Below are 12,146 nucleotides of genomic sequence, written 5' to 3'. Positions count from 1 at the left end.
TCTATTTAAAGGATTCTGTACCGCTTTTCTGGGTAATGAAGTATTTTTCCCTTCTTCCTATTTCGGCTTCTGTTTCTCTGTCTCGTTACCGTCTTCTTGTTCTTTCACCGCTGCTTTCAGATTGGGCCCCACTTAAAAGGTGATGCCGCTCGAGAGTGAGGACAGATGTCAAATGGTGGGCAATAATTAATATATTGCGACCTCAATCTTGCATTTAATTCGTTGAGTTCTAATATACTCGAAAGACAATTAATTTATCACAAAAGAAAGATGGCGATGGCAATTGCAATTCAAATGGTTATAAAAAAATGATAAAAATTTTAATAATTAGAAGAACAATAAGAAGATAAAATTTGTAATTCTCAAAGTATTTTATAATTAATATTTTTTAAATGAGCCGACTCTCAAACTTAATTAGGAGCCAAGTCAAAATTAGCTTAAAATTAATTATCTCATCCTGACCAACAAATCATTTAAAAAGTCAACTCAAAACCATAGCAACAAAAATACAGACCCAAAATCCAAAAAAAAAAACAAAGAAAAACCTAAAAACTTTGGTCTTGCCAAAATAACAAAAAAAAATACGTTAAATTAATTTCTAAAAATCGTAAAGGTATTATAATTATTTTATTATTACATAAGAAAAACCTAACAATTGTTATCGTATTATTAAGCGCGTTGGCTCCCTAATTAATTAATAATTATTTTTTAACAAAATATTAGTTATATGTTATCTTAATCTTATGCAGAATAATTTACCTTTGATTAACAAATATTTATCTTAACTAAATCCGCCGAACAAGTTCGACATTAATCACACCAATTGGAAATAGCAAAATACTTAATTAGAACTGAACTTAGATGTTTTTAAGATATAAATAAACAGTTCATCTTTTTCAGTTAAACTGTGATTAAGATATTTGTTTAAGATAATTATGCTAACATTTTACTTTATTATTCTATATAAAATAATTTCAATTACAAGTTAACTATAAATCAGTTTGGGATTCTTAGGATCATTTTTGGATATTATGAACTCAATTTTAACATTTTAAGAGCATCGATCACAAAGCCTCTACAAACAATTTTAAGCAATTTTGAGAAATTTCAGATTAAATTTCATGACAATTTTGCTCTAAATGACTTGTCTACTTTTTGAATGGGTGATATTATAATTTAGGGGAATTTAGTTTGCTACCTTAACATCCAAGGAACGATCTCATCTTATAATTTTTTGCCATGAATTTTCCAATAGCCAAAATACACCAACAATTGCATGTATTGAATACATTTAGGATTTAGGGCATTATATATAGTGCCTCCTTAGAAAAATTATTACGTGCGGGTCTGAATTCGTCTGGAGACCAATAAAAATACACCATGTCGCTTCGAAAAATGTACTGCGCTCGGTACCGCTCGGTACTGAGCACGGAACCGGACAGTTCTCTTGTCTGGTGTCCACACAGAATAATCGCTCCTAGCTATGAGTGCGCATGAGGGTGCATAGGAGTTTCAGGTTATACCAACAATATATAACAATTAGTCGGCTAGTTGGTATGGTTGCCTACACATGTTTGAATACAATTTTCAGCTGTAAATATATGTTTCAGACATTTTTTTAGGTCCTTTGGATATTTTTATAACATTATGAACTCATTTTTAACATTTTTTAGAGCCCCACTAAGCCTTTATAATAAATTCAAGTAATTTGAGAAATTTAAGATAAAACTCTATGATAATTTTTATTGTAATTGATGTGCAACTTCAAGGATGTGAGATAATATAATTTAGGAGAATTTACTTGATTCACAATTTTAAGGAGAAGTCCCCATTGATGTCAAGGGCAGTCACACCATATCTTTTTTTGATATTATAATTTTGCGTCGTTAACATCTTTGAGAACATTCAAATTCAACCCACATATTTTTTTAATGCAAATTTTCTTTCAGTTTATTAACTGGTCATTTCCTTGGGGCCTCTATTTTTTGTTTTCGGCCTAGTATTTTGCAAGTTTTAATTGCATCAAAGGTGATATAACATCTCAAACTCTTAACTATCAAGATATTGTCTGCTTGGCCTAAGTGTTTCACGATTTTGTCATGTTAATGTAACTTCGTAGGAGACCACCGATCCCAAGATTTCTCTGGAATGACTAATGAGCATGCTTAATCATAGAGTTTCTTAATGAAATTCCAATTATTACACAAAAAAGTGCCTAGATGTTTAAGAGTTTAGCTTATTTTACTTAAGGTATTTTACAATCTCCCACATCTAAGTAATTGACATCCTCATCATAATATTTATCTCAGAATCATTCCCTAGGCATATATGATTCTAGAGGTGGCCCCTACAATTTCAAGAGGCAACTCGCGCCACATAGCACTTTGTTCTATACATGATTTAAGAGGAGGCTCCCATGGCATAGCACTTTGTCTTGTATGACACTTTGTTCTCATCTTTTGACTGTAGTATTGCTTTAATATTAATTGTTATAGCCCAAATTCTTAATTATCATGATATTGTCTGCTTTGACCAAAGAGCCTTATGGTTTTGTCTGTAACATCCCATGAGGTCACTCATCATAGGATTTCTCTAGGATGAGTACACTTAACTGTAAATTTTCTTAATGAAAGTTTAACCATTGCACCAAAAGAGACCTCGATGTTTAAGAGCTTATCTTATTTTACTTAAGTGGTTTCACAGGTAACCCTAATTATTTTGTGCACTCTAAAAGCATTTACTGCTTGGTCATTTATGCTATAATTTATTTTCTGTGGAGAGAACACAATGGAAGAAGGTATGGGGGATCCTCTTCTTGTTTTAACACCATTTTGCTTTTGCTAAAAAAGCTATAAGAGCCATAATCAGTGATTGAAAAAATGATGAGAATTATTTAAGTTTAATCTGCTGATTTTCTATTTTAGTTTTTTGCCTATTCATTATGGTTTTGGTGCTAAATTATAGAGGTGATATTGGTCTAGTAGCATGTTGTTGCTATGTGGTTTGTTGGGAACTTTCGTTTGGACTTTTTGGTTCTACTAGTCACTAATGTGGTTCTCTTTCTGGTTTATCTTCTTAACTATCATGATGGATTATGTAGCACCCTGAGTCCAGCAAGCCTTGTGCCTTAATAGATGGTTTTGCTCACGTAATTTTATGAAGCTGTTTTTGACATCCTTAGCTTCTTTACCTGCTTTTGTTATGTAATTTTTTTTTTCCTTTTTGCCTCCTTTTTGAGGCCTCATTTGTACATCCTTTTCTAGTTATATGAAAGTGGGTTTACCACAATAATTTCCCAAAATGAAAAAAAAAAAAATTTTAGAACCAAAACACATTAGCATTTGCATGCATTGTATGCCTTTTGATGTAGCACATCATTTGGATGAATATAATCAAGCTGAAATCCCAATTACAAGAGCTAAGACCAAATAAATCCAACAAAAATATCAAAGAAAATGTCCAATTACAATAGCCTAATCATGAGCCCATAATTTTAAATATATATATATTGTTTATAAATCATTATAAATGCCTACTCTAAATTATTCGCAACTCCACTTCATAAGCATTCCATAAGACCAATAAATTAGTAATCAAAATCATAAAATCTTTCTAAACACTTCCATATAATCATTGAACACTTAGAACTAGTCTTAATCCCTATCCTTCAACATCGTCTTAAACCCCATTAAATTGTCCCATCAACTCTAGATCACAAGTTTAAATCCTAATTTAACATTCTACCATTATTTATCTCACACAAAGGCGCTCTTTATTCTTTAAAGTGATATTCCAAATAAGCCCAAATCAACTCAAACTGGACTAATCTTAGTATTTCTAGTAATATACCCCTCTAAACTCCTCATCCTTCAACCATAGACTCCAAAACACTTCTATAAAAATCAAACTAACCATCCATAACCTTTCCTAGTAGCAATCTCACCAAAAGGCTACCCATCACCATCACATTTAGGGTTTAGGGCGTTGTAGACTGTAGAGCCCACCCCTATGCACGCACAACTAACTTTGCATAACTTTAGTTGCTCATGTGGCAAAATTGATATTTTGAATTCAACATATTTTTAAATATGCATAATTTTATGTCCAAAAATAAGGGCAATTGATAGATTATTAAAAGTCAGGTTTATTAGGCACAAGTCTCATTACACATTGGATTAATTGAATACTTTTATAATTAAATCCATGGCCATTCAAACTCTAATTTTAAAATTTATAGTAAAACCATTTGGCCCAATGAGAAGAACTCGATGACATAAAAAATGGCTAAATCCAAGTACAAATAAGCCTATAGACCAAGAGCTTGAAGCAAAGTTCAGATATTTTAAGCATTGATTGGAAAACCAAATGACCTCCAAAATTAGCATGATTATTATTGAATCACACATATAAATGAGACGAATTCAACGAGCCCAAGATTGCTTAAATAAAATAGCATTAAGGCATTTCTAAGATAAATAATATTTTATGATTTAGAAAATCAATAAGGGATGTCCAATAAAGTATTCTAGATTTTCTCCATATTTATAAGGCATGTCACTTAAAAAATATATAAATATGTCTCTGCTCTCTACATGAAAGGGACCATTGACTAGAGATTCAAGAGCACTAAAAAACTTGACCTAAAGCTCTACTTGAGAACAACCACCTAATTCCCACCGTTGGAGCACCGCTTGGCCATCATTTTCGAACCATCTTCGCTTGATAACCATCATTGAACTGTCACCGCTGGACAATAGTCATCGGACCACTATCATTGTCAAACCATTGATTTTAAACAAATGCATGCCGACCATAATTGTCAAATTGCAACCGCCTAACCATCATCGCTAAACCACCGCCACTGTATGACCTCAGTCGTTGGACCAATGTCATTATCAGACCACCAATGTCAAACTGCTACTATCGGACCACCATTATTGGACCGCCATCGCTCAACGACCATCGTCATATCGCCGCCGCTCGTTTACCGCCATCACATGATTGTCTCTACCCAATCTGAATCCCCACCATCGCCGCTCAACCAGTAATGCCTGATCGTTGTCATTTGACAAAAACAGTCCAAACAACTTTTATCCTATACCAACTCCGTCATGTTTTTTGCCAACTATCATACTCTTGTAATCTTATGATCGTTGTCATTTGGCAAAAGCTGTCCACACCTAGTTTCACTCATGCTTTTTTTCATGTATAAAAAAAGTCTATATGTTTATATGTTCGATCTTCATATAAAGTTATGACTTAAAAGTATTTTTTACGCCTGTAATAATTAAGTAAAACTATATATGTTATAATTAATCAGTTCAATTTTATTTATTTTGAACTAAAATTATCATGTTATAAATAATTGAAAATATTTTTTTGGGAATAAATTTCTGCTTAAAATAGCAGAACGTAAACAGTCAAAACAACTTAGAAGAAATCAACTGAAAATGACTATAAAAATAAACATTAAAGAGCGATCATTTACAGCTTTCAAGAGTTCAGAAGCTTAATAAATACAGCCAAAAAGACAAGAAAATAAATTGTATCGAACGTAGCCTTTCTTTTACCGAAAATGAAAGGTTCAATTCTCACAATGAGAAATTCAACCGACCCAACCAAATAAGTTAATTTTTAATAAGCCACTTACAATTAAAGGGTATGTAATGCTTAATTAGCGAGATAAACATTGATGAAAGTTTATACTAATTCTGTTTATTAATTATTTTTTATGATATTTAATAATTAATTATATTACAAAGTAATTAAGCACTAATTAGGTTTTTTTAATTAAGATTTACATAATTGAGCAATCAAATGTAACACTATTGAGCTTTCTTAACAGCTATTCGACTATCAAAAGACATCCAAAACCACCAATATCATAGCAGATTAAGGCTTCGTTTGCGACAGCTTTCTTATTCCTTTTTAAAACTATTTTCTATTACAAAAAATTTTACTTCAAGAAATTTTTTATTCGTAATCTATTTTATAAAGCATTAAAAAAGCTCTCCCAAACAATGAGAAAAATTATTATGTGGGACACCGGACGGCGTCCAGAGACCAATACGCGTCATGTCACTTTTTTTCTCGATGTCGCTTTGTATCGGATCACGCGGCACGTTCTGATTGCTCTCCGAACCGTGCACAAAATAATTTCTCTAAGGTTCTTAAATGGAAAAATTATTTTGTGCGGAGTTCAAAGATGAATCCGGATGTGTCACATCACCAACCCTAAATGAAGCCTTCCTTTGGAACAGCTTCCGTACTGCCATTTGGCACTGTTGGCGGTGACCGTACCCACACCACCTTGGCCGTCGCGATCCTTTCCATTTTGACGGCTAACAGATCAGCACTACTCTTTATATCACCTCCCTTGTCCCCACCTTCCACTTCTCCCGGTTATCCCAAAGTCCACAAAGCAACCTAAGCTGCCCAATCACTCTCCAATGGCTGTGAAGCACCGTCACCGTCCCGTCGCCGGTTTTCATCTCTTCGTAGTGCTTCTCTTCATCGGACACTGCGTCGAAGCCCAACCACCGTCGAATGAAAGCAATACTAGCAGCAACAACAATGGTCCGGGGGCGTCGCCCAATTTTAACCCATCCATGGCCATCATCATCGTCGTGCTCGTTACCGCCTTCTTCTTCCTCGGCTTCTTCTCCATCTACATCCGTCAGTGCAGCGGCAACGGGAACGACAATTTCTCCACCGTCTCCAACGCTGTCGCGATGACCGCCGGCCGCATCAGGTTTCAGCGAGGGCTTGATCCCGAGGTTCTCGAGAACTTCCCGACGCTGGTGTATTCAGAAGTGAAGGAGCACAAAATCGGAAAGGGCGCGCTCGAGTGTGCAATCTGCCTCAACGAATTCGAGGATGACGAGACCATCCGCCTCCTCCCCGAGTGCGACCACGTTTTCCATCAGGAGTGTGTAGACGCCTGGCTCGAAACCCACGTCACTTGCCCTGTTTGCCGCGCTAATTACACCTTCTATTCTCCCGATCGTGCATCCAGAATTCCCGCGCGAAACGATGGGGCAATGCTTGCGCCGGCGCCTCCGGCATCAGCTTTACCTCCCGACGCTCCGCCGGCGGATCATGTGGTGATCACGGTGGATGATATGAATGAGAGGAAAGAGGAGATGCGAGAGCTCGCGAGGATCGCGCAATCAGATCAATAGATTCCCAAAGCTCTTTTCGTTCAAGGGTGCTATTAGAGGCATAAATAACGGATATCTGAAATAGGGAAGCAGATGCAACTGAAACCATACCAGATATCATTTGTGAAGAGACATGAGTAGGATGAAAGCACAGCTTATTCGCATTCCACTTTATCCAGATCCTCCCCGAAGAAGACAGGGCAAAATTATGGCAACTACTTTCATTATAGAAATAGAGTGAGACTGTTCAAAGAACGGGTCTTGCAAGGAATTGGCATGAATCCTATTTTCCAAAATACAGATCATGTCTAATTTGAAGGACTCCGTAAGACGCTTGCAACAAAGGACTTTGTCAAGACGATTGAAACCACGAACATTCCACGCCGCAATGGATGGAATAAACATTTTTAATTGGAAGAATGGGGTTTTTTAACCTGCTTCCCCTTAGCAGATTTTTTAGAAGCCACAGTTTCTTTAAATTTTTCTTTCTGTTTTTGTTTTTTGGAATTAACTTCCTGACCAATTTTTCCGGATTCAGGCTCTTCCAATATGTTTCTGACATCCTCATCTATTAGAACATCAAACTTGTTCGGAGACATGACCGACACATCCTGATTCAAAACCGCACCAAGGATGTGTAACGAGCTGGATGAGGCAGAGACTACCTCCTCGTCGTTGGGTGAATTTAAATTTGGGATAGCTGAAACCATTGGGGCTTCAACAGTCATGGAGTTATGAGGGATAGAGGTGTCCTGAACCATAGGACTGTTAGTAGCTTGGGATTGAGGGGTTGGGGAATGAGGCTGATAATGGAGAGGAAGCCCAATAATGTTTGTAGTTGTAGTAGTGACATTTGGAACATGAAATTGTTGTTCCGGAGGATTTTGAGAAAACTGGACTTTTGGTTTAGGAATTTCCGATGGAGGTTTTGAGAAATCTCTAGCATTAGAGGAGTTCCTGTTTCTGCCTTTCCTACTAAAATTCCTACCACGATGAGTTTTAGTAAAATTATCCGGTTTTTCGGCATCTACCTCTGGTTTGGACGGACATGCAGAAGAGTAATGCATTAAAGACTTACAGTGGTCACAAGGGAAAGGACGCCATTCATATTGCACCTTCAAGCTTACGAGGTCTCCATCCAGTGATACTTTAATTTCTTCCGGGTAGGCAGCGTTGTTATCCACCAGAACACATACCCTCGCGAAGGTGAGACGCGTTTTCTGCTCCGTAAGATTGTTCGCAGCAAGAGGGATACCAATCTTGCTAGCAATTCTAGAGATCCCCTCAGAATTCCAACATGCAAGGGGTAAATCATGTATTTTTACCCATATCGGGACGGACGTGAAGTTTTCCCGCTGCGGCTTGAACTTAGGGTGCCACTTTTGAAGAACAAAAGGCCTTCCCAGCAAAAACCAAACTCCCCGAGACCAGACCATCTCGTAGTCTTCCGAGCACGAAAAACGAAGGAGAAAGAAACCATCGCTTAACGATAAGAGCTGGACAGAACCTTTAAGACTCCAAGTTTTCTTTATGGCACCTAATAACGCTTCATAGAACGGACGTCTACCAATAGAGTATCCAACAAGACATAAGTTCCAATCTTCTCCACCTTTAGTCAGCTTCTCTTCAGAAAAAGGAACAATTTCTGGTTCCTGCGGGAAGTGAGAAAGGCAAAGAACTTTGGAAGCAGAGGGTTCTGGAGCGAAAACTTTGTTCCAGTTTCTGGGAGTAGAGGAAGGAAATACCACAGGAGCCTTAACAAGAGCAGGGAAATCCGAAGGATTAAAACTCTCACCCATAGTAGCAAGGAAAAGAGAGGCCTCCGGCCAAGCCGGAGGAGGAGAGAAGAAGATCGTATGCTCAGAAGTTGGCGGAGCGGAAGAAAAAAACCCTAGCCGCCTCTCTCAATTCAGCTTCAATTCTCTTCCAGTCCGTCCTGTTGCAATATCACAAATTTTATATTTAATGAAATTAAAGGTGCATGTGATTTTTTTGGTTGATCATTTTGCAACCAATTTTTATTTTGGTCGCTATAGAAAAAATGTAATAAAGAAAAATTAATTATTAAAAAATTAAATAGCATCCAAATAAATATTCATTAGTGTCCAAAAAAAATGGTCGCTAATATGTCTAATTTTAGCGACTAATACTAATTAGTGGTCGCTAATTTAGCATCCAAAAAATTTTTTTGGTCGCTAAAAGCCTTAGCGACGAGGCTACTGCGACAAATCAGCGACCCAAATATTTTTTGTCGCTATTTGCTTTAGCGTCCAAATTAACATTTTTAGCGACCAATTTTATTTGTCGCTAATTGCCTATTTTCTTGTAGTGTTCGGACTCATTTGGGCTCGGATTTGGTTGATCTTGGTGTCGTTGGGTTTGTATTTCCGAGACGCTCAGTTTGACTATAAGCTTTCTGAAATTGGAGTTCGGGTGCTCCCAAAATTAAATTTTGAAGTTTCCAACTAGCTTTTGCCTCGAGATTCGTGCCCGATCAAGCTAATTTTGTGATGACGTATCAAGCCTTATGAGGGTTTTAATGAATCGAATAAATATATATCTTCTAAAACTTTTAATCTTTTGAGATTTTTCAATAATCTTATACCTTGTGGGGCTTATGCCTTTCGAGGTTTTAAATTTACATATATATTTTGAGATTTTTTTCTTCTTAGATTTTACGAATGCATGTTCCTTTTAAGATATTCAAGATTTTAAATAACTCCGAATCTTTTTAGGTTGTTAGCATTCTAAGATTTTTTTTATACATGTACCTTTTGAGGCTTTTAGCCTTTTAAGATTTTTTTATAAATCAAAGAAATGTATACCTTATGATATTTTTAGCTTTTTGAGATTTTAAATATTCTTATATCTTATGAGGCTTATATCATCTAAGATTTTAGATGTACATATATTTTTTGAGATATTTCATTCTGAGATTTTACGTACATATGTTCTTTTGAGGCATTTATCTTTAAAGATTTTTAGGTAATTTTGAATCTTTTGAGACTCTTCACCTTCTAAAATTTTTTGAACATTTACCTTTTAAAGCTTTTAGTATTCTAATTTATTTTTTTTGTATATGTACATAACATAAATGACTGATAGGTCATTTGAGGGCATGATGATACCCAAAGTTATTGCATTAGAATGATATTATGTGTGTAGCATTTTGATATATGCATTGGCTTATATTAGCATATCAAAAATTGTCATAGAAAACATCATGTATCCCATGACTATTTTGATTTAGTGACTATAAATTGTTATTCTCATCTTTTAGTTGTTTATACTATATATTTCATCCTTTTTTCGTTTATGCTTTGATATAGATATAGGTTACTTGTTTAGTTTTATTTATTTAACTCACTCATTATTACTTTTTCATAATAAGTCTTGTTGGAGTGCTAGGTGGACCACCACTTCAGGAGCAGAGCTATCAACAATAGATTATATTTTATATTTTATATTTTGTAGTAGATGATTATACATTTTATGTTGAGGGTTGGGTATTTCATGCATGTTATTATTTTTTAAGAATTATTTTGTTTGTAGTAGTTATATTGATTTGGTGTATTATTATTTGAATTTATATTAATAAAATGATTATTTCATTTTCTTTTTATTATCTATTATGATGTATTTGATTATATTATTGATTTACGTACTTTTTCTTCTTGTGAGTACAAAACATTTTTCATTTTCTTTTTATTATCTATTATGATGTACTTGATTATATTATTGATTTACATACTTTTCCTTCTTGTGAGTACAAAACATGACATTTTATCTTTTCACCGTGTTCCATGTTGTCGGAGTGTATCGTTTCTGGGGCCTGGGGTGTGACATCTTTAGGGGGCATTCTAATCATTCATATAAGAATGATAGATACTATATTGAATGATTTCATTCGTATTTTCATGACATCTTAGTATTTTACTGACCTCAAAATTAAGTAATAAGTAACCTTGGACCTATTGGATTTGTCTTGCTAAGATGCACAACTTAATTATAATAGCGCAAAACTTGGTAGATATTTAATACCTAACATGATATCAAAAGCTTGATATTATACCTCTAAGTACTTGATTTAAGTTCATTTGCACACAGGGGCGTAACCCCCTTATGTCCAGAGGGGGCAATTGCACCCCCCCCCCCCCCTAAAAGTTTTTAAAAATTATGGTCTTTAGGCAATTGCCCCATGTATAATTAAACACATTATGTATAGGTGTTATTGTCAGGAAATGATGAACCATATAAAATATTATGGTCTTTAGACGCTGCCCCTTGACCCCGTGACCTGACCAGGCAGGTCGAACCTCGCTAGGGGGCGCTGTCTCCTTTGACCCCCGATATATCTGCTAACAGTTACTTATAAGTTTGTCCACCCTGAAAAATAATAGATGGTTCCGCTCTTGTTTGCACATAAATCCAAATGATTTAGTATTTTTAGGTTTATCTTATCAAACCGTATTGTCTCAACCATAAGTTTGCTAGAAGTTCAAAAGATATTGCTGTCAATTTGAAAATGTTCTCAATTAAATATTTATGTGCTTTGAGAATTGAAAATTACTGTAAAATTTGTGCTTGGTTAAATAACTTTTTTGGTGGCGTATAAATTCCATTATTGCATATGTTTATCTTAGTCAGATACATGAGTAGAGAGGTAGGTTAGCATGCTCTATTTTATTTATTTTTTGCTTTTGGTGCATATAAGCTTGAAAATGTTCTCACTTAAATATTTTTTGCTTTTGCTTTGAGAAATTCTTCTCTTTCAATGTGCATTCATTCCTATAGGCTAATCTCAAGCACAAAGTCAATCTCTTGTGCCCTTGAAGCAACTGAATGTGGTGGCTCCTATGCATCCGGAGACGGCATAGCGTTGGTCGATCCGCTCGGCCGCCCGCCGAGCTTTGAATGCGTGCTGCTCAATCTCCTCATTTGCACTCCTCCATGGTGGAATGCTTGAATTGCCGAAGGATGCAAAAT

At 35.6% G+C, this 12,146-nt stretch overlaps 2 protein-coding genes across 2 annotated transcripts; one reads left to right on the top strand and one right to left on the bottom strand.

Moving 5' to 3' along the window:
• The first annotated feature begins 6,000 nt into the window (after positions 1 to 6,000).
• On the top strand, positions 6,001 to 7,181 carry LOC110102964 (E3 ubiquitin-protein ligase ATL31-like). The gene has a single exon (XM_020831490.2). It carries the CDS (start codon positions 6,450 to 6,452, stop codon positions 7,179 to 7,181), a length of 732 nt encoding a protein of 243 aa, XP_020687149.1. The 5' UTR covers positions 6,001 to 6,449.
• A 386-nt stretch (positions 7,182 to 7,567) lies between these two features.
• LOC110102962 lies at positions 7,568 to 8,959 on the bottom strand. Its single transcript, XM_020831489.1, has one exon. The coding sequence runs from the start codon at positions 8,957 to 8,959 to the stop codon at positions 7,568 to 7,570; it is 1,392 nt and encodes a 463-aa protein (XP_020687148.1).
• Positions 8,960 to 12,146: the final 3,187 nt, after the last annotated feature.

The sequence above is a fragment of the Dendrobium catenatum genome, unplaced genomic scaffold, assembly GCF_001605985.2.
Source record: "Dendrobium catenatum unplaced genomic scaffold, ASM160598v2 fragScaff_scaffold_1482, whole genome shotgun sequence".
In the NCBI taxonomy this organism is placed as follows: domain Eukaryota; kingdom Viridiplantae; phylum Streptophyta; class Magnoliopsida; order Asparagales; family Orchidaceae; genus Dendrobium; species Dendrobium catenatum.
Note: the sequence above shows the minus strand (reverse complement) of the source record. Positions and strands in the feature narration are given on the sequence as shown.